A 23,503-nucleotide genomic window follows, 5' to 3' on the forward strand; every position below is an offset into this window, starting at 1 on the left:
GAAGTAATTAGCAACACCTTGACGGAGGTCAAGTTCAAAGTGGTATCTTTGTTGGTCCGGCAATTTGATGGATATTAAAGGATGAGAATTTTTCGACAACTCTAAACCCCTAAGAGTTGACAAAGTCGAGAAGTTTCAAAACAGTGACGGAACGCGCGTGATCAAATATGAAGAAATATTGAAGCAGATGTTGGAGTGCTTCAGGATACTTGGCTGGATACATGATCCTTCTGGAAGTCCCTGAAAATCCATTTCCTACACCAGCACCTGAACTTCTTCCCTATTAATTATGGAGTTGTCTTATCGAGGCCAACACCGCAAGCGATTCCGCCAAAAAAATTTCGCACTTAAATGGTATATGATATATGATATATGGTATATGGTATATGATATATGGTATATGATAAATGGTATATGGTATATGATTAATTGGAGACGCTCTACCGAGGGATTTTCAACCTGAACATGTGGGGCTGTTTCTGTTGGCTTCTGCATGGTGCAACACAACTGACACGATGCAATACAAACTCAATGTCAACGTTAAATCAACGCTTAATAGACGTTTAATTCGAGTTTAATAAACGCGTAATAAACGTTTAGTCAGAGTTTATTAAACGCCTAATAAACGTTTAATTCGAGTTTAATAAACGCCTAATAAACGATTAATCCGAGTGTAATAAACGCCTAATAAAGGTTTAGTCAGAGTTTAATAAACGCCTAATAAACGTTTAATTCGAGTTTAGTAAACGCCTAATAAACGTTTAAACCGAGTTTAATAAACGCCTAATAAACGTTTAATCAGAGTTTAATAAAGGTTCTATCAACTTTCAACTAAAGCTTAGTCGACGTTTAATCAACTTTTAATCAACGTTTAATCAACTTTTAATCAACGTCTAAACAACGTTTGATCATAGTTGAAACAATGTTTAATCAAATTTCCGTCAACGTTTAATTAACATTCAATCAAATTTCAATCAACGCTAAATCAACGTTCAATCAGTGTCTAATCAACGTATAATAACGCTAATTACACGTTCAATAATCGTTAATAAACGTTCATTCCAAGTTTATTCAACGTTTATTCAAGTTAGCTTTGGTCAAAGTTTCTCTGTCAAAGTTGAAACAATGTTTGGTCCGCGTTATTTCCACGTAAGATGCCTGGTATTTCGTCCGCCGTCCGCAGCACGTACGGCGTTACGGAAAAAATCTGCGGTCACCGCCGGACTCTCGTTTTTATATCGAGGCCCTGGACGCTAAACCGGCCAAACATATTTTTCAGCTCGATGCTGGAAGGAGGAAGTGTTTAATAGAAATTAAATTCCTTCATAATTTTCGATTATCTTCTTTCTTACTTAGAAAGATTTATTACCACGTTTTTCTTAGCTCGCTTTCGTGTCCGTCTGTCTGTCTGTGTCCGTCTGTCTGTCTGCTGTCTGTCTGTTTGTGATGATCAAATCTTGCAATCGATATTTTACCAACTTTCCCGCTATCTAGCGCTCTGAAACTTTTAGGGAAGCTCAGCTCCCGATGACAATGCAATAATCAATAATTTGTTGCACGTTTCCAGGCGTATTTATCACTATTATAAACAAATTAATTTTCGAAGTGGTTCCTGTAATCGATCGCAGCGCCATTCCCCCTACTATAATCCATCCATCTGACATGGTTTGGTCGCCAATAACACGCCTATAATCCATCCATCTGACATGGTTTGGTCGCCAATAACACGCCTATAATTCATCCATCTGACATGGTTTGGCCGCCAATAACACGCCCATAATCCATCCATCTGCCAAACATGGTTTGACCGCCAATAACACGCCTATAAACCATACATACGACACGGTGTCGCCGGCTGTAACGTGCCTATAAACCATCCATCTAACACGGTTTGGCCGCCAATAACACGCCTATAATCCATCCATCTGACACGGTTTGACCGCCAATAACGCGCCTATAATTCATCCATCTTACACGATTTGGCCGCCTGTAACGCGCCTATAGTTCAGTCGATACGAGTCGGTCAATAAAGCCAGGCAGGTTGTTGTGGAGAACAAGCCATGACATGGTTTGGTCGCCAATAACACGCCTATAAACCAGCCATCTAACACGGTTTGGTCGCCAATAACACGCCCATAATCCATCCATCTGACACGGTTTGGTCGCCAATAACACGCCTATAATCCATCCATCTACATCCATCTGACATGGTTTGGCCGCCAATAACACGCCTATAATTCATCCATCTGACATGGCTTGGCCGCCTGTAACACGCCTCTAATTCATCCATCTGACATGGTTTGGCCGCCAATAACACGCCTATAATTCATCCATCTGACATGGCTTGGCCGCCTGTAACACGCCTCTAATTCATCTATCTGACACGGTTTGGCCGCCTGTAACGCGCCTATAGTTCAGTCGATACGAGTCAGTCAATAAAGCCAGGCAGGTTGTTGTGGAGAACAAGCCTCAGGCTTGACATTTCGCAGCCTCTCTCTCCGGCCTTGCACTTCTCTCTGTCTATGCACTGTGGACTCGTCTATTTTTCTCAGTATTCCTTTGTTCGTCTATTTTTCTCAGTATTCCTTTGTTCCTCGTAAATACTTCATGGTTTTACGGAAATAAGCAGTTTCAGACGAATTATCAACAATTTTTCCATATGTTATGCAGCTGTTCGTAAATACTTCTTGGCTTTTCGTATAAAAGCAACTATAGAAGCATTCTCTTCAACTTTTCTTAGAGTTTACTTGTACTTAGCAAAGACATGGACGTTTTTTTCGTACATAAACGGAAGCGAACAAGTTGTTTTCTTTGACCAATTCCGACATTTACCCACTAAGAAAATGGAACGCAAGAACACTGTACGCGTTCTTTGTCCAAATGTGGGCTACATCTCCACAAAGAACACTTCAGCGGCTGGAGAGTCCACACAGAAATATAATGGGTCACATTGTGCAAATAATGACACTTTCTTATCCCCATTACGGAAAAAAAACGGACATATATAGCACTGATGGGCTATTTTCGTAAGGCCAAACCGAGTCAGTGTGACCCACGCAAGAATAAAACAGCATTGCTTTTTAAACAAAGTTGCTCGTTGAACAAATTCTTAGAAGAGAAGGTAATATGCGACAACGTATCCAAGATACCGATGCAAGTTTAAAAAATACAAACGCTCTGAAATATGTGATGGGTTTTAATTAGAATACCTATATAATTAGTTATACATGTTCAATTTACAGGACTGTTAGGATTAATTTGTGTTGTATTCCTCGTTATAGAGATTTAATATTTAGTACTTGTATAGGTTTAAAATTTAAGTTCTTCACCATTAGTTTTGTCAAATCGCAGCTTAGCCGCAAATTTAAAAGCAAAAAAAAATTTGCCTCGCTTATTCTGTATGTAGGTTTTCATGCAAATTTTGCTTCTCTCTGCCGATTGTATTTGTATTCTTTTATACATTTTTGAAGCTGCTCTTCGGAACATTTTCGGTTATGATGTGGATTTACTTAGCGTCTTCATTTGTTTTAGATTATAGGTTAAGTCCATGCATTTTCCTACGTGAGATTGAGTTTTATTTACCTTCGCTATTTTCGGTAACGATTTGCTTCCGGTAAATCGTCGTGAATTACGCAATCGATGTGTCGGAATTGTTTACTGATGTTTAATTCTGATAATTAATAAGAAAGAGTAAAGTAAAGTCTCGTTATTAAATTAAGTGTCCGTTGGCTGCATAATGGCTACGATTTATTGTTCAAAATACAATATATTATACAATATTTACGTACCCTGTCCATGCATATGGTAATGTAGATCAGATACTCTAGTTTCGCGTAATCTCCATCCACTCTGCTAGGATTATAACCGGTTTATACTTTTACTGTACAATTGTGGAAACATTAGTTTCTTAAATACGCTTCTTTATGGCCATCATATCTCCCGATAGCCCTACAAACTCCTCAGCCCCGATAATAGCCTGTATTGTTTGCCTACCGTACGGAGAAGCATATTTTTTATTTATTTTAATTTTAAGGAAAAATGTCATTTAGAATAAGTACGATTTTTTAAAAGTTATTCCTGACTCACCTACGAGTGTTTCCTATATACGAAAAAAAACAGTATTGGTATTCTTCAGACTATGCATTGGCCACCGTTAATCCGCCTGGGATTTACATTACCCTCAGTTGTGCTGCTCTAGAAAATATGATAACATGTTCCTTCATATGCATGCATGATGTCAGTACCTTTGGATCCGGGATAAGTGCAAGCAAACAAAACCATATACGTGATCTACATGATCTACAATTGTTTAATAGGATACGGGATAGTATCCTATCTCGTATCCAGAAACACTGACATCATGCATGAATATTTAACAAGTCCCTTTTATATTCACACAAAACTTCAATAGCTCTTGATATAGGACAAGTGCAAGCGAACAAACCCATTAACATGATCTGCAATAGGATACAGGATCGTATCCTATCTCGTATCAAGAAACACTCACATGGTGCATAAATATTTAATAAGTCCCTTTTATATGCACACAAGATGTCAATAGCTCTTGATATAGGATAAGTGCGAGCAAATAAAACCATATATTTGATCTCCAATAGGAGTAACGATCTCGTCCAATATAGCGGGAATCATTTATGTATACGCTCACGGTATCCTGAAAGTGATAATGAACTTTTTTTCATTGTTTAATCCCTAAATACTCCGGTATGTAATATGATATATATGCAATTCCTAGATCAGTGATGCAACCATAAGAATGTGCTATTAGCAGTTGGGCTAAACAACAAACAAACAGAATTAGATTAACTAGATACAAAACTGTAAATTAATTAGAAACGTTAGTTCTACGATTTCACATCGAAACCAAGTTTAGATACGTGATTAAGTAAAATTAATGATCTAGGACGAACCTCTAGTGAAGTGCACCATGGCAGTGTCATTGGGCGGGGTCTGAGGCAGTGTTCTACTGCAGTGTTCTAGTACATTGCTTTACTGCAATGCTCTAGTCAGTCTAGTGCATTGTTTACTGTAGTGTTCTAGTGCATTGTTTACTGCAGTGTTCTAGTGCATTGTTGTACTGCAGTGTTCTAGCGTATTGTTTACTTCAGTGTTCTAGTGTATTGTTGTACTGCAGTGTTCTAGTACATTGCTTTACTGCAATGCTCTAGTCAGTCTAGTGCATTGTTTACTGTAGTGTTCTAGTGCATTGTTTACTACAGTGTTCTAGTGAATTGTTCTACTGCAGTGTTCTAGTGAGTCGCTTTACTGCAGTGTTCTAGTGAGTCGCTTTACTGCAGTGTTCTAGTGCATGGTTTACTGCAGTGTTCTAGTGCATTGTTCTACTGCAGTGTTCTAGTGCAGTAATCTAGCGCAGTTTTCTAGCGCAGTTTTCAAGCGCAGTTTTTCTAGAGCATTGTTCTGGCGCAGTGTTCCAGCGCAGTTTCCTATCGCAGTGTTCTAGCGCAATGTTCTAGCGTAGTTTTCTAGCGCAGTTTTCGAGCGTTTCTACCGCCGTTTTTTAGCGCACTGTTCTAGCCCTGTTTTCTAGCACAGTGTTCTAACGTAGTGTTCAAGCGCAGTGTTCTAGTGCAGTTTGCTAGCGCAGGGTTCTAGCGCAGTTTTCGAGCGCAGTTTTCGAGCGCAGTTTTCTAGCGCTGTTTTCCAGTGCTATTTTCCAGCGCTATTTTCTAGCGTTACTTTCTGCCGCTGTTTTCTAGCGCAGTTTTCGAGCGCAGTTCTCTAGCCTAGCATTCTAGCGCAGTGTTCTAGCACTGTTTTCTAGCGTTACTTTCTACCGCTGTTTTCTAGCGCAGTTTTCTAGCGCAGTTCTCTAGCCCAGCATTCTAGCGCAGTGTTCTAGCGCTGTTTTCTAGCGTTACTTTCTACCGCAGTTTTCTAGCGCAGTTTTCTAGCCCAGCATTCTAGCGCAGTGTTCTAGCGCTGTTTTGTAGCGTTACTTTCTACCGCAGTTTTTTAGCGCAATCTCTTAGCCCAGCATTCCAGCGCAGCATTCTAGCGCTGTTTTCTAGCGTTACTTTCTACCGCTGTTTTCTAGCGCAGTTCTCTAGCCTAGAATTCTAGCGCAGTGTTCTAGCGCTGTTTTCTAGCGTTACTTTCTACCGCTGTTTTCTAACGCAGTTTTCTAGCGCAGTTTTCTAGCGCAGTTTTCTAGTGCAATGTTCTAGCCCAGCATTCTAGCGCAGTGTTCTAGCGTATTGTTCGTTCTTGCGATCGTCGCGACGTTGACATTCCGAGCGTCTGATTCACCGCCACCTGTTGTATTGATTGTGAAATTTCAGTCAATTTCTGTATATCTTGCGCCATTGCCATGAATTTCGTAATCATTTCCTTAATTTTTATCTGACTGCGACTAACATAAGCGCAGATATCGACGATAATCTCAATATCACTATTGCAAACTTTGCATTTATACTACCCGAATTATTGCTTGTACTTATTTTTATTTATATGTTACTGTATTTTTACATGATCATTTATGTTTGTGTTTTCGCCGTCCTGTTATCATTACTCTGTTGCCTGTTATCGCGCTATCCATATTCCGCTATCATTTGCTTATAAGTTATTGGCCATCGTCTTCCTGTTATCTTTTCATCATTGTTGGCATTCACTTTTTAACGATGCCCTGTCATCATCTTTGTTATCATAAATCTCTCTTCCCTATTCAACAATTGTTCATTATAAAATAATAATTGTTATCATCGTCCAATTATTTTACTTTTCCTTATTTCTTTTGTTATCTCATTGCAATCTCTTTATCAGCGCAGCGTTATTGCTCTGTTATCATGACTGTGTTATCACTCTGATATCATCGCAGTGATATCGCTGTTATCATACATTGTTATTGCTCTTATATCTTATTACCATCAAGTTGTTATCGCTTTGTTAGCATCACATTGTTATCGCTGTGTTCTCATCGCATTGTTATCTCTGTGTTATCACATTATTACCACCGTGTTCTCATCACATTGTTATCACTGTTTTCTCATCACATTGTTATCACCGTGTTCTCATCACATTGTTATCACATTTTTCTCGTCACATTGCTATGTCTGTGTTCTCATCGCATTGTTATCACTGTGTTCTCATCACATTGTTATCACTGTGCTTTCATCACATTATTATTGCTGTGTTATGGCCGTTTTATCATTGCGTTCTCATCACATTGTTATCGCTGTCTTCAAATTTTTATCGCTCTCATCATATTTTTATCGCTGTCATCATATTTTTATCGCTGTGTTCTCATCACATTGTTATCGCTGTGTTACAACCATTATATCTCTGTGTTCTCATCACATTGTTATCGCTGTGTTACTGCCGTTATATCTCTGTTATCCTCAGATTGTTATCCTTATCTCTGTGTTGTCCCCAGGCCACGCCCCACGGTGCAGAGGAGGCGCTCGACAAGGAGCCCACCGGCAAAGTCAAGCTGGGATGGATGAAAGGCGTCCTGGTGAGTCATGAGTGAAGTGGGTCGTGAGTAAAGGTGGGTCATGAGTAAAGTGGGTCATGAGTAAAGTGGGTCATGAGTAAAGTGGGTCATGAGTAAAGTGGGTCATGAGTAAAGTGGGTCATGAAGAAAGTGGGTCATGAGTAAAGTGGGTCATGAGTAAAAGTGTGTCATGAGTAAAGGTGAGTCATGAGTAAAGTGGGTCATGAGTAAAGTGGGTCATGAGTAAAGTGGGTCATGAGTAAAGTGGGTCATGAGTAAAGTGAGTCATGAGTAAAGTGGGTAATGAGTAAAGTGGGTAATGAGTAAAGTGGGTATGTCAGTTAGGTGCCTGTCAGTTAGGTACCTGTCAGTTAGGTACCTGTCAGTTAGGTGCCTGTCAGTTAGGTGCCTGTCAGTTAGACGCTTGTGTCTGGTAAAAGCTGTCCCCAGTTAAAAGCAATATTCAGTTAAAAGCAAATTTCACTTCTATTTTCCCGTCACGTGAATCTATTGAGCAAATTCAGCAGTAAACCACAATAAAGCGGAGCAAGTTAGTTTAACTATAACAACCAAATCTATTAGTTTAACTATAACAACCAAATCTATTAGTTTAACTATAGCAACCAAATTTAATAGTTTAACTATAACAACCAAATCTATTAGTTTAACTATAGCAACCAAATTTAATAGTTTAACTATAACAACCAAATCTATTAGTTTAACTATATTAACCAATTATATTGAATGTTAATGATGTGTTGTGGCCGCAGATGCCGTGCATGCTGAACATCTGGGGCGTGATGCTGTTCCTGAGGATCTCCTGGGTCGTGGGACAGGCTGGACTCTGTAAGTGTAGTGAACTTAAGGAGAGGGTATTAGAGATAACGCGAATACGATAAAGAGGGTATTAGATATAACGCGCCTACGACAAGGGGAAGTTATTAGAGATAACGCGCCTACGACAAGGAGAAGTTATTAGAGATAACGCGCCTACGATAAGGAGAAGTTATTAGAGATAACGCGCCTACAATGAGGAGAGGGTATTAGAGATAACGCGCCTACGATAACGAGAGGGTATTAGAGATAACGCGCCTACGATAAGGAGAGGGTATTAGAGATAGCGCGCCTACGATAACGAGAGGGTATTAGAGATAACGCGCCTACGATAACGAGAGGGTATTAGAGATAACACGCCTACGATAAGGGGAGGGTATTAGAGATAACTCGCCTACGATATGGGGAGGGTATTCGATATGAAGCGCCTACGATAAGGAGATGGCATTAGATATAACACGCCTACGATAAGGAGAGGGAGGGTATTAGAGATAACACGCCTACGATATGGGGAGGGTAATTAGAGATAACGCGCCTACGAAAATGAGAGGGTATTGAAGATAACGCGCCTACGATACGGGGAGAGTATTAGATGTAAGGCGCCTAAGATAAGGAGAGGGTATTAGAGATAACGCGAATACGATAAGAGGAGGGTTTTAGATATACTGTAACGCGAATACGATAAGGAGAGGGTTTTAGAGATAACGCGAATACGATAAGGGGAGGGTATTAGATATAACGCGAATACGATAAAGAGAGGTTATTAGAGATAACGCGAGTACGATAAGGGGAGGGTATTAGATATAACGCGAATACGATAAAGAGAGGTTATTAGAGATAACGCGAATACGATAAGGGGAGGGTATTAGATATAACGCGAATACGATAAAGAGAGGTTATTAGAGATAACGCGAGTACGATAAGGGGAGGGTATTAGATATAACGCGAATACGATAAGGGGAGGGTATTAGAGATAACGCGAATACGATAAGGGGAGGGTATTAGAGAGAACGCGAGTACGATAAGGGGAGGGTATTAGAGATAACACGCCTACGATAAGGGGATGGTATTAGAGATAACACGCCCACGATAAGGGGATGGTGTTAGAGATAACGCGCCTACGATATGGGGAGGGTATTAGTTATAACGCGCCTGCGATTTGAAGAGGGTATTAGAGATAGCGCGCCTATGATAACGAGAGGGTATTAGAGATAACGCGGCTACGATAAGGAGAGGGTATTAGAGATAAGAAGATAATATCAGAGGCGCCTACGAAAATATTGATACAATATTAGGAGCCAACGATAATATTGATCCAATATTAGGCACCTATGATATTATTGATCCAATATTAGGCGCATTCGATAATATTGAATACAGAATACTAATAATTTTCTGTAAAAATTGGAATTAAAATACATTTTCCCGCTATAATAGCCTTGACACTGATCATCGTATGCTCGGCCAACCTGGTGACGTTCATCACAGCGCTCTCCATGTCGGCCGTCGCTACGAACGGCCTCATCCAAGGCGGTGAGTCTGAGTACCGACCTTTATCAGGCACTGCTAAGGACTAGACGGGTTAGCTCATCCGTGGCGGTGAGTCTGAGGACAGCCCTTTTTCACACCCTACCAAGGATTAGACGAGTTAACCTCAACCATGGCGTTGAGTGTGAGGACCGCCTTTTATCAGGCGCTGCTAAGGACTAGACAGACGGGTTAGCTCATCCGTGGCGGTGAGTCTGAGTACCGCCCTTTATCAGGCGCTGCTAAGGGCTAGACAGGATATCTCATCCAGAGCGGTGAGTGTGAGAACCGCCCTTTATCAGGCATTGCTAAGGACTAGATGGGTTAGCTCATCCGTGGCGGTGAGTTTGAGGACCATCCATCAGGCGCTGCTAAGGACTAGATAGGTTATCTAATCCGCGCGGGGGTCTGAGGACGGCTCTTTCCCAGGCGATCACACGCTGTAGGCTAGACTTTTGACACCACCAGCCTGAAGTACCACCAAATTCGGCACCAAATGCATCATCTTAAAAAATTTATGCCATGCAATATATTGTTTGATTTATAAAAGCAATTTTAATAGGGTTTAAAGAGCACACTGTACAGTATACACCCTCTTACATTTCAGTTGGTTTTCATATATAATACGCATTAAAAACGCACATATTATACGCATTATATGTGAAAATACATTTTCATATATAATACGCAAGGTGGCATTAAATATACATTATTCCATCCTACACACCACCTAACACCTCAGGTGGAGTATACTACATGATCTCCCGGTCGCTGGGGCCAGAGTTCGGTGGCTCCATCGGCCTCATGTTCACCCTGGCAAACTCCATCGCCGTGTCCACGTACATCATCGGCTTCGTCAACAGCTTGCAGGTGAACACAGCGATGTGGGTTATTGTTTAGAGCATGTTGGGTGATTATGGTATTATGTGTTGCAGGTGATGGAATTATGGTGTATTGGAGGAGGGCATGTATGGCGCAGTGAAGTGTGTGTGTATTGCGATGGCGTGATGTGTTGCAGGTGATGGAATTGGAATTATAGTGTATTGGAGGGCATGTATGGCGCAGTGAAGAGTGTGTGTATTGCGATGGCGTGATGTGTTGCAAGTGATGGAATTATGGTGTGTTGGAGGGCATGTATGGTTGGTTGAAGTTGGGTGCGTGTGTTGCGATTGTGTGGTGTGTTGCTTGCTGAGCAATTATGATGTTATGGGAAGCGTGCATTATGATGTAATGGGAGTCGGATGCATGGTGATCGGCATGTAGTTTGGAGCGTATTTTGTGGTCAATATGTGGGATATATAAGGTTTAAGTAGATCAATCATTATCCGGTATAATGCAGGGATGGTTCATTGGTCGTGGTGAGATGTGTGCAGGGTGACAATCAGGTATTACAGCCCGAGTTGTTATGTTTTACTGTTATCACGGACCCGTTGTTATCCTTGTTATCACGGACCCGTTGTTATCCTTGTTATCACAGGACCTGTTGTTAACCTTGGTATCATAGAACCTGTTATTACCCTGGTTATCACGGGAACAGTTGTTATCATTGCTATCACTGTACCTGTTGTTATCCTCGTTATCACGGAGCCCGTTGTTATCCATGTTATCTCAGTATCTGTTGTTATTCATGTTATTTCAAAGCCGAATGTTACCCTTGTTATCATGAGACCTGCTGTTTTCCTTGTTATCGCATGACCCTTTGGTATCCTTTATCACATGACCTGTAGTTATCCGTGTTATCGCAGGACCCGTTGTTATCTTTATTATCACAGGACCTGTTGTTATCCTTGTTATCACAGCATCTGTTGTTATCCTTGTCATCATAGGGTATGTTGTTATCCTTATTATCATAGGACCTGCTGTTATCCTTGTTATCACAGAATATTTTGTTATCCTTGTTATCACATGACTCGTTATCCCTGTTATCACAGGATCTGTTGTTATAATTGTCGTCACAGGACCTGTTGTTATCCTTGTTACCACAGGACCTGCTGTTATCCTTGTTATTACAGAACCCATTGTTATCCTTGTTATCACAGCACCCATTGTTATCCTTGTTATTTCAGGATCTGTTGTTATCCCTGTTATCACAGAACCCTGTTGTTATCCTTGTTATCTCAGGACTTGTTGTTATCCTTGTTATCTCAGGACCTGTTGTTATCCTTTTTATCTCAGGACATGTTGTTATCCTTGTTATCTCAGGACCTGTTGTTATCCTTGAGGGTGACCAGAGTGAGTGGACTGGGTCACCAGGGTGAGTGGACTGGGTCACCAGGGTGAGTGGACCGGGTCACCAGGGTGAGTGGACCGGGTCACCAGGGTGAGTGAACTGGGTCACCAGGGTGAGTGGACTGTGTGACCAGAGTGAGTAGACTGGGTCACAACGGTGAGTGGACTGGGTCACCAGGCTGAGTGAACTGGGTCACCAGGGTGAGTGGACTGTGTCACCAGGGTGAGTGGGCTGTGTCACCAGGGTGAGTGGACTGGGTGACCAGGGTGTGTGGACTGGGTCTCCAGGGTTAGTGGACTGAGTGGCCGTGGTTAGTGGACTGAGTGGCCGTGGTTAGTGGACTAATGGCCGTGGTGACTGGACTAAGTGGGCGCGGTGAGTGGACAGAATGATCAGGGTGAGTGGACTTGGCACCAGTGTGAGTGGACTGAGTGACCAGGGTGAGTGGACTGAGTGGTCGTGGTGAGTGGACTGAGTAGTCGTGGTGAGTGGACTGAGTGGTCGTGGTGATTGGACTGAGCGGTCGTGGTGAGTGGACAGAGTGACCAGGGTGAGTGGACTGGGCACCAATGTGAGTGGATCAGATCGTCATCTCTTGTGGTCAACCTTACTATTATCTCCCGTTGTAACCTTCCTTTTCATCAATCTTTATCAACATAATAGTCACCTGCGCTTTCATCTTCCGTTATGACCCCCATTACCAGCTCAGTTATTATCCCCCGTTATCACCTCCATCATCACCTCCACGTCACCCCGCAGGTCCAGATCGGGCTGCTCTTCTTGCTCATCGGGTCGCAGGTTGACTTCGTCATCGGCGCCTTCGTCGGTCCCCTCGACGATACTGAACGCGCACAGGGCTTCGTCGGCCTCAGCGGTGAGACGATCACGTGTAGTGTTCCCTCAGATTACCCTTATTGGCAAGGGCTGTTCACTTACCTAATTCCCTCGGTAATGTTAACTGTTTTAAAAAGTTTCCCCTCATCTAAGAGAACTGCTCTATTTTCTTCATCGCAGAGAACTGTTCTCACTATTCTTCTCGTTTCAGGTGAACTATTCTCACTATTCTTCTCATTTCATGTGAACTTTTCTCACTGTTCTTCTCGTTTCAGGTGAACTGTTCTCGCGGAATTTCTACAATGACTTCAGGTACGCCGAGGGTTCAGATCAGAACCTGTTCTCTGTGTTCGCCGTGTTCTTCCCCGCCGTGACGGGCATTGTGGCGGGCGCCAACCTCTCTGGGGACCTCAAGGTGTGTGTGGGTTCCTATAACGGGCGTCATTTATATAACGGGGAACCATTCATGTAAGAAGCGTCGTCCAAATAACGCTTTGCTATCCCAATGACGGTGTACGAATCCTTTATTGATGTACTTCAAGTAATTGATCGGTTTTAGTTCCAATATTTAAATCGGTTTTAGATTGGTTTTAGTTGCAATATGCAATAATCCTACAACTCACCAAATAATCACCAAGATTGTTTAGGGACAACTGCAAGGGGTTCCCTGTCAAGAAATGTGATTTTTTCCTAATCAAAAAGAATGAACTTAATTAACTAAAATCAACTAGCATTGTTTCGGTTACGCGATGTGCCTCCCTTATACCGGGGTCACAGTTCCTGCAACGGAAACCTAATTTTTGAAACTAGGTGGTTCTCAGGTGGCTTTGATTATGATAATGTAGTTTGGTTCCTACAACGGGTGGAGTGGTAAAGGATTGAGGGTCATATAATGGGTTGCAATCCAAATGTATTATACTTGCTAATTTTTTTTCTTTCGGCTCCCTTTGGTGTTGTATGACGAGGTGTAGTATCGTTTAACGGTGCGTAGTCTCATTTTGATATGGTGTGGTATCGTACTTACAGTTTTGACCCGTTGCATTGTATCCCTAGGACCCCTGCGGAGCGATCCCCAAGGGTACGCTGCTCGCCATCGGCATCACCTTCCTCACCTACATCGGCTACCCCTTCTTGCTGGCGGCCACTGTGGTCAGGGATGCCTCAGGTAAACATTTTATCAGCTCAATTAGACATTGGACGCCTAACGCCTTGTAGTCATGGTACGTTTCTAGTGGATATTGAACGTCTTGGGTAGAAATAGGATGCCTCGAATAGATATGGCACCTATATATATCGGGTAGACATAACACGTCTCGAGAGGTTATGTCGCCTGGAAGGTGCAAGACGCTAACGCATTTATCAAAGATTTCCGAATTACATCTACCCATTGTCTTTTCCTTACTCTTTACCTCCTATATAATCAATAACTTTCAATCTTTCTTCTTTCTAATGTTCCATTTACTGGCTTACTTCTTTCTATGTCCTCAGTCTTGCATCTATTTTCCTAGACCCTTCTTCCTACTTCTTTTCAGCTATTTTTGCGCATTTGATTATTTTAATAATGACATCATCTTCTTTTACATTAATCATGCAATGCTACCCCCAGGCAACGTGACAGAGTTCCTGGACTACATTGTCAACGACACTGAATTCATAGATGGTGAAAAGTCCATCCTCGACGCACCTTCCTTCACGGGGGAGACTTGCTCGAACCTCGGCCCCGCTGCCGTGCATCCCCTCAATCTCACACGCTGTGCTTACGGCCTTCATAATAACTTCCAGGTTAGTTAGCGATGTCTTATAGCCTCCACAACAACCTCCAGGGCGATTTGACGATATCTTAGGGCTTTCAAAACAACCTCCAGGCGATTTGACGAAGTCTTAGGGCCTTCACAACAACCTCCAGGCAAGTTAGCGATGTCTTAGAGCCTCCTCAACAACTTCCAGGCGAGTTAGCGATGTCATAGAGCCTCCTCAACAACTTCCAGGCGAGTTAGCGATGTCTTAGATCTCCACAACAACTGCTTGGTGAAGTCACTCTTTGGCCTCGATTATTGCACTATTCCGCCATAGTTGCAATGTTATTTACAGACTAATTAGGTTGCTCACTATTAGGCTTATTCGGTAGCTTCGGTGCTTGTCAATCATCTCCACCTCGTGTCGAATACATGAATGAACGAGACCAGGGAATGATCAATACTCTATGGAAAACTCGGAACGTAAAATGACGTAACAATTACGTAACGTAATTTTTATCATTGAAAATATGATGTCGAATGATCAAGTTTATTCGGTACCATTCCCTCACCAGGTTATGGAGCTGGTGTCGGTCTGGGGTCCGTTGATCTACGCAGGCTGCTTCGCGGCTACGCTGTCCTCCGCCGTGGCTTCTTTGGTGGGCGCCCCCCGCGTGCTGCAGGCCCTCGCCAAGGACAGACTCTACCCCGGCATCCATACCTTCAGCTGCGGCTACGGCCCCAGCAACGACCCTGTCAACGGCTACATCCTGGTCTTCATCATTGCTCTCGGGTGCATCATGATCGGTGAGCCTATGGTTCTCGTGAAATTGACGCGGCAATTTTTACTCTTTCGGGTGTGTGTACGCATTGCTCTATTCTCTATTCGCATTTAATAATGTTGTCTAGTGATCCGATTCTTAAACTCTATACTCAATTAACACGAGTCATCTAATAATTCGCTACCATGACCAATCGTGGACTGGATCATGGTATCGTTCACCATTGGACATGGACTGGACATCGATTCACGATATCGTGAACCGTCGTGGATCATGATAGAAATAATCATTTTCCAGCTGGATTTCGAATGACGTCTTGGTTTTTGGTCACGCTAGAACTCCAACGCTCCCACCAACAACCCTTTACACTACCAAAAACCTCCGAACTCTCACCAATAACACTCCACACTCCCACAAATATAACCCCACACTACCCAAAAACCCCATACTCTTCTTAATAACCCCAAAATTTTTGCAGGCGAGCTGAACGCGGTGTCAACGCTTCTCAGTAACTTCTTCCTGGCGTCCTACAGCCTTATCAACTTTTCCTGCTTCCACGCGTCGCTCATCAAGAGCCCTGGCTGGAGACCGGCCTTCAAGGTGTGTTCCTTGCTAGTCCTGCCGCCACACCTCATAATAGCTAATGTACAATCAATTCTGATGCATTGATTAATGGGCACTATCGTCTTGACGCCATCACTATCGTGGCGCTATCATTACCGTAACGCCATCATTATATTTGCGCCATCATTACCTTAGCGCCATCATTATCTCAGCGCCATCATTATCTTAGCGCCATCATTATCTTGGCGCCATCATTAGCTTAGCACCATCATTATCTTAACGCCATCATTAGCTTAGCGCCATCATTAGCTTAGCGCCATCATTAAGTCGTCTCCTTCAAAAAGCCTTGTGAATGACTGACTATACATTGAGAGCCAAATCATTGCTCTTTAATTTAGTTTTAACATCATCCGGATATGTGTTCTTGCTCTTCAACTGTTTTGCAAGGTTAAAAACTGGATTTATGTTTCTTAACCTTCAGTCAGACTTATACTCAAGTTTGGAATAGGTTAATTTATTGTAAATATCTCGACAAATTGAATGATAAATAGATTTGACCAGATAGATTACAGCGAAAGTAAGCAAGAAAATTAAATTGATCTTCTAAATATGGCCAGACGTGAACTGGGGCTCGAGCGCTCAAGCTGCCACCTACTCCACGGCGCTGAAGAACACCCTGGAGCTGCAGACGGTGGAAGACCACATCAAGAACTTCCGCCCTCAGATCCTTGTCCTCTCGGGACCTCCCAGCACCCGACCATCCCTGGTGGACTTTGGCAACGTCATCACCAAGAATATCTCCTTGCTCCTGTGTGGTCATGTCGGTCAGGTGAGATGACCGGTGGGTGGTGATGTCGGTAAGGTGAAAGACTGGTGGGTGGTAATGTCGGTAAGGTGAGAGACTGGCGGGTGGTGATGTCGGTCAGATGAAAGACTGGTGGGTGGTGATGTCGGTCAGATGAAAGACTGGTGGGTGGTGATGTCAGTTAGGTGCGAGGCTGAAGGGTGGTGATATCGGTAAGGTGAAAGAGTGGTGGGTGGTGATGTCGGTTAGGTGCGAGACTGGCGGGTGGTGATGTCGCACGTGCGGCGATGCTGAATGGTCGTGTGGTGCAGATGGTGGTGTAAAGTTGTTTTACAGGTTCAAGACCATCCGGTGGTAAAGCTGACTTATTATAGATGAGCGGTACGAAACGCCAGAATATTATCTTGTATTGTAGATATTTTATACGTCGCACAGCAGTATACTATTGTGAGACGGCATGAGACTGTCAACCTTCCTGTGAAGTGTAATTTTTATTTACGTATTACTAAATATATTTGATAAATACTTTTTGTTGCCTCTTGATTCCAGAACATCGATTGGAAGAAGAGACATTCCCTGATGACGCGCGGCACAGCCTGGCTTCTCAAGTACAAGATCCGCGGTTTCTTTAGCGTCGTGGAGGCCAAAGACCTCGAGACCGGGGCGGTCAACTTCTTCCAGGTGGGTCTCGCCATGCAGTAGTGCACATGTATAGGCCTTTACCGGCTTCTAAAGCATGCATTGCGTGGCTTCATGCAATATTCACTAAATTTGTATCAATGGATTCGCTAAAGTTATTTTGGTAAAATTACTTCACTTGAACATATACTTAAGAGTGCAATTTGGTTGTCTGGTACCGGGGATACACTCCCGGAGTTCTTTCCTTTATCAAATGGATACCGGAGCATCAGCTAGGACCGATAATGAACATATGAAACTTTTGTGCCTCATGCTTCATGCAATGAAGCTAAATACCTCGTCTTAGTAGTTTCCTCAGTCATCACCGAACTTCTAAGTCACCAATTACTTTAAAAATTTCTCAGTTGTTTCGTCAGTTATTATTTTGCTCACTGAACTTATTGCTCGCTAGCAAGTTTCATGCGTCGTCTCAGTAATAAATTTGCTCACTGAGCTTACTGCTCTCTACTTAGTTTCAAGCCAGCATCTATATAAGTAGATTTCTCACTGAACTTTTTCCTCTGAAGTTGTCGGGGCTCGGCAAACTTCGTCCCAACATGGCTCTGCTTGGCTTTAAGAGCGACTGGAAGACGTGCGACAAGGACGAGGTCATCTCCTACTTCAACACTTTGCAGTATGTAGCCCTACACGTCTCCTCGTCTAGAGTCTAGACCATGACAATAATTAGGATTAGTAGAATCTGTTTCCCGGCCACCTGACAAATAAATTACTGGAAATTCTAATTAATCTACTGAAAACTTGCGTGTAATCGAATGTCTACAACACCTATTATGACCACACAAGATTTTGATTTAGCCTAAAATGTCACCAGAAATATCATAATTGAAATACGACCTCTACACTAAGATGCTTAATAGAATAGTGCAACCTTGAACCTCAGTTAGACCAGCCTTCCTGGAGCTCAAATGTACGGAAGTTATTCATTTTAAGTTGAGGCCACATATAGTGATGCAGTTCATCACACATGTAATGTTTGTTCTGCTAGTGTAATGTTAGTTCTGCTAGTGTAATGTAAGTTCTGCTAGTCCAAACTAAGTTGTGCTAGGTTTATGTTGGTTCTGCTAGTCCAATCTTAGTTCTGCTAGTCCAATCTTAGTTCTGCTAGTGCAATGTTAGTTCTGCCAGTCTAATGTTAGTTCTGCTAGTCCAAAGTTAGTTCTGCTAGTCTAATGTTAGTTCTGCTAGTCCAATGTTAGTTCTGCAAGTGCAACGTTAGTTCTGCAAGTCCAATGTTAGTTCTGCTAGTCTAATTTTTGTTTTGGCACTGTTAATATTTTTCTCTATTGAAAGCTTGGGAATACATTTTTCTAAAAGACTAAAACTAAGGCTCCTATTTGGGTTGGTTTTCGTTCGATACTATTCATCCGTTGAGTACAAGTGCCCTCTTTGGGACCCACATTTCAGTTCCAGTGTCAGAATAGACATAACATCCCAATAGTTATTGCGCGGACATTGCATTTTGGGTTATATATAGAAATTATATAGTAATTATATAGCCATAGATTATATGTATATCAGTATATATATTCAAATGTATATTATTATTGTTTTAACCAATCAATATGTCTCCTTTTACTACGCGTATCTCATTCCAAACCCACTTAAATAAATGGTGATATTATCTCATTTTGATCATATTTTCGTACGGCGTTAATTTCCAGACGGGCATGAGAGCGAGACGTCCTCGCCCCCCGCCACCCCCGACATCGACCGGGCCCAGAACGTCTCGGGCCTCGACGGTGCACGGGACCGAGGCGCCAAGAAGCGTAAAGGGTCCATGACGGCGGCGTACGTCGGGAAGGGCGGCACCAAACTCACCAAAAGCGCCCTCAATAACATCACGCTCTTCCAGAGGAAGCAGAGGAAGGTGAAGGGGAGGAAAGAAAGTGTAAGGCCGTAGGCGAGGAAGAGGAGTGAGGGGCCGTAAGAGAGGAAGAGGAGTGAGGGGCCGTAGGAGAAGGAATTCGGGGACCGTAGGAGAGGAAGAGGAGTGAGGGGCGGTAGGCGAGGAAGAGGAGTGAGATGCCCTTGGAGAACAAGAGGAGTGACTGATAGTAGGAGAAGTAGAGGAATGCGGGACCATAAGAGAGGGAGGGGAGTTAGGGACCGTAGGAGAGGCAGAGGAATGAGGGGCCGTAAGAGAGTGAGATGAGTGAGGGACCGCATAGGAGAGGAAGAGGAATGAGGGACCATAGGAGAGGAAGAGGAGTGAGGGACCGTAGGAGAGGAAGAGGAGTGAGGGGCTGTAGGAGAGGAAGATGAGTGAGGGGCTGTAGGAGAGGAAGGTGGGCGGGGTAGGGCTGAGTCCGGACGTAGAAAGAAATGGGAAGAAAAGTGAAGTGACTGCTAGAAATGCTGAAAATACCAAATTTTTAGATCTGTTTTCAATAATATTTCATTGGACAAATGAGCTTCCTGAACGATTATTGTTGCATTGGTGACCGGGTACCATCAATCTGTCGCGGTTATCCTCAAAAACCTTTACTTCTTGCAGTGCACATCCGACGTTTGGCGATTATCGAGAAAAGTTTTCATCCTACTTTCAGACCTCCAACGTCACAAGGTTTTCCTCAAAACTTTTTCCTTGATTCCAGGGAACCATCGATGTGTGGTGGCTATACGATGATGGCGGCCTAACACTGCTCATCCCCTACATCGTCAACACCCGATCCAAGTGGAGCAGCTGCAAAATGCGCATCTTTACCCTCGCCAACCGCCGCGACGAGCTCGACATGGAGCAGCGCAGCATGGCGAGCCTATTGTCCAAATTCAGGATAGACTACAGCGATGTCATCGTCATCCCTGACGCCATGAAGAAAGCCTCGGAGGCAGCCAAGGCTGACTTTGAAGCCCTCATTGAAAAGTTCAAAACCGACGGGGATGTCGGGGACGGTGGGTGGTTATGGACGGTGGAAGGCTGACTTTCGATGTTAGCTGATTGGTTTTTATTGATGGCAGGTTTATTTTGGATGATGGGTGGTTGGTTTTCGATAATGGGCGGTTCGTTCTGGATGATACGTGGTTGGTTTGGATGATGCGATCTTGTCAAGTTTGTTAGCTATTCAAATCATACGATGTTGTCAAGTCTATTACTTATTTTATATCCAGAAATACTTGAAATAATTATTTTTCTATATGATCTACTCCTCCAACCATTGGTATTGGTATTGAGTAATAAATTTAAGCCGGAAATTGTAGTTGATGGTTGTTAATAGTTTCGAATATTAGGTGGTTGAATACTCTGCTTTGTATTTCAAATGATCTAGTATTAATACTACTAATAAAGATGGTGATAATAATGCCATTAATAAGGAAGATAATAATTATAATAATAATTATAGGAATGACGCTAACGGAAACTGAGTTGATGAGTCAGCGCGAGAAGACGAACAGACACATCAGACTACGCGAGCTGCTGGTCGAGAACTCCATTATTTTATTCAAGGCTAAAAAATACGAAAAAAGGTGAACTTAAAGAGACCTCTGTCTCAGCCATAACTGCCTCGCCCTTTCCAGGCACACTGAGCTAATCAACTGATGCAGTTTTCAGTTTAAATTATAAACTTTGAGATTAAAGCCGCACCCACCGTTCAACAGTTTGCTTACTACCACCATTTAATCATTGTTTACCACTGGGCACTGATTAGAGGAAACTATACTTTCCACCCTACAGCCAAACCCAACCACAAAACCCTATGACCAACACCAACTACAACTAGAACTACATCGCTAAAATCAACGCCACACTCACCACAACCCTTACCACCAACGCTAACCACATGAACCAAAAGACTTGCACCAACCAAAAAAGCCTGCAACCAGAACTAGAAGCAACAATCCTGCATCTAGTACCATAAGCAACAAGCCTGCAACTAGGACTATAAGCGAAAACCTGCAACCAGCACCAACCACAACAACCCTACGACTAGCACCTACCATAGCAGCCCTTCTAAAATAGCACCAAGCAAAATAACCCTCAACATTCACTAAAATAACCACAACCAACTCTAACCACCACAATCTGAATGTTAATTTATTTCCAAGGATTACTTATTTTCCTATGCCTATGAATTTTGCTACACATATTAATTTACAAACGTGATTATATTGAGCTAATTAATTTTCTGAGCCGACAATATTTTTATGCTTATTAAATTGATTAATGTTTTAATTTTACTTTAATTTTGTTTTAATTTGGTTTCATCGTTTCTTTGCTGGGCAGGACGCTACCAATGCCCCGCAAGGGTCAGGTGTCGGCGTCCCTCTACATGGCGTGGCTCGACTACATGACCAAGGGCATGCCGCCCTTCCTCTTCGTCAGAGGCAACCAGCAGTCCGTGCTCACCTACTATTCTTAGGACCACTTGTTATTCGCAGGACCATTTGCTATACTTAGGACCATTTACTATTCGTAGGACCACTTGCTTTCCCTAAAATTTCCTATCATTCGTAGGGCCACCTACTATTCGTAGGACCACTTGCTATCCTTAGGACCACTTACTATCCTTAGGACCACTTGCTATCCTTAATACCACTTGCTATCCTTGAGACCATTTACTATTCGTAGTACCACTTGCTTTCCCCAGAACCTCTTATCATTCGTAGGACCGCCTACTATACGTAGGACCGCCTACTATACGTAGGACCGTCTACTATACGTAGGACCGTCTACTATACGTAGGACCGCCTACTATACGTATAGGACCACTAACATCATTGGGTCTACTTATTATTCCTAGGACCACCTACTATTCCTAGGATCAATGGCTATTCCTGGACTTTGTGGACAAAATATTCTTTTTTCTCGCTCATCCGAACTCTATGGAGGCAAACCCGAGATCTTTCACCGTGTTTGCAATAATATGCTCGGGTTTGTGATTTTTAGTGATAAATTTTCCATACAAATGCTTAGCTTTTAATTTTTTTTCGGGTTACGTTTTAATATTGTACCTTCGGTTCTGGTAATTTGATGAACAATCTCTAAGAAAAGTTCCTTTTTTATTCAATACAAGGAACAAATCCCATGAATTTGCCCAGTTTTATTCATTTTAAACCAAGTATCAAATATACTAGCTTCGTTTTCGATATTTAAGCAATCAAATCTCTGAAAGAAAGACAGCAGTTCACCACTGTGTTTTTCGAAATGCTTTAGCTTGTGAGGAAGATCAAAAGACGTTGGATTCATTGATCATAAGTGCTGTTCGATTGTAAAGAGAACTCGTTACCGTCCTGATTCTCTGCTATCGCTTAGGTTTGTAAATCATTCTTCATCGTTTCTACTACTATTCTATTTTAATTTTAATGTCCTTAGTTACGGAATAAAATGTGAGTACATTCATCGGTAGCTGAAACTCTCGTTTTATCTGAAACTCTGGATTTATCTTCATTTATTTTGGCCATACATTTGTTTCTTAACATTCACGTATTCATACAAGAATTTTACGAGGGTCGAGTGAAACATGTTCATGTTGCTGTTGACGATTATATAGAATTTTAAATATGCTAGAATAAGTTTTCTGTAAGTATAAGTAATTTAATAGGAACTTCTTTAGAATATAATTTTGCTCTGTACATTTTCCCCCATTATCAGTAGTTGTTTGATAATTTTGTTGGTATCCGACGTCCTCTTGTTCGCTTGGTGCATTTCATTTTTATATCGGCGTGCAGAGAATCTCAAAAAATCGCCAAAACGAACAGAAAATGGAAAAAATATTCATTTTAAGTGCTCTAAGTTCGTAAAATTTTAAAGTGGCTGATTTTTATTTCAATTCATTTTTTTATTGAACGACTTATCGTAAAAAAATTATTCAATAAAAAATTTAAAATATCGTTCAATTTTTTATTGAAGACTTTTCAAAAAAAACCAAATCAGTCTTACGGCTTGGTTTATAATTATCATTAATGTGTTCATTATTATTATTATTAATGTGTTTCAAGTGAAGCGAAGACAAAGACATATATTGATGAAATAAGAAATGATTAAGAATTTATGAGAAATTTTCCATTGTCAACACAGAAAAAGAT

At 42.1% G+C, this 23,503-nt stretch overlaps 1 protein-coding gene across 1 annotated transcript in view; it reads left to right on the forward strand.

The window, feature by feature from the left end:
- LOC108666312 (bumetanide-sensitive sodium-(potassium)-chloride cotransporter) overlaps positions 1-23,227 on the forward strand; it is a 37,011-nt gene extending 13,784 nt beyond the window's left edge. The window contains exons 2-22 of the mRNA XM_018153156.2: positions 7,409-7,489; positions 8,239-8,314; positions 9,740-9,835; positions 10,572-10,699; positions 11,683-11,690; positions 11,896-11,900; positions 12,067-12,083; positions 12,819-12,933; positions 13,169-13,308; positions 13,947-14,058; positions 14,500-14,675; positions 15,205-15,436; positions 15,890-16,015; positions 16,593-16,804; positions 17,330-17,461; positions 17,986-18,092; positions 18,676-18,710; positions 19,141-19,346; positions 20,074-20,371; positions 20,821-20,944; positions 21,702-23,227. Coding sequence (XP_018008645.2) covers positions 7,409-7,489; positions 8,239-8,314; positions 9,740-9,835; positions 10,572-10,699; positions 11,683-11,690; positions 11,896-11,900; positions 12,067-12,083; positions 12,819-12,933; positions 13,169-13,308; positions 13,947-14,058; positions 14,500-14,675; positions 15,205-15,436; positions 15,890-16,015; positions 16,593-16,804; positions 17,330-17,461; positions 17,986-18,092; positions 18,676-18,710; positions 19,141-19,346; positions 20,074-20,371; positions 20,821-20,944; positions 21,702-21,837 — 2,562 coding nt within the window. The 3' untranslated portion in view covers positions 21,838-23,227. The remainder of the gene's footprint in view (positions 1-7,408; positions 7,490-8,238; positions 8,315-9,739; positions 9,836-10,571; positions 10,700-11,682; positions 11,691-11,895; positions 11,901-12,066; positions 12,084-12,818; positions 12,934-13,168; positions 13,309-13,946; positions 14,059-14,499; positions 14,676-15,204; positions 15,437-15,889; positions 16,016-16,592; positions 16,805-17,329; positions 17,462-17,985; positions 18,093-18,675; positions 18,711-19,140; positions 19,347-20,073; positions 20,372-20,820; positions 20,945-21,701) is intronic.
- Positions 23,228-23,503: the final 276 nt, after the last annotated feature.

This window comes from Hyalella azteca, unplaced genomic scaffold (assembly GCF_000764305.2).
Source record: "Hyalella azteca isolate HAZT.00-mixed unplaced genomic scaffold, Hazt_2.0.2 contig10827, whole genome shotgun sequence".
Lineage (NCBI taxonomy): Eukaryota > Metazoa > Arthropoda > Malacostraca > Amphipoda > Hyalellidae > Hyalella > Hyalella azteca.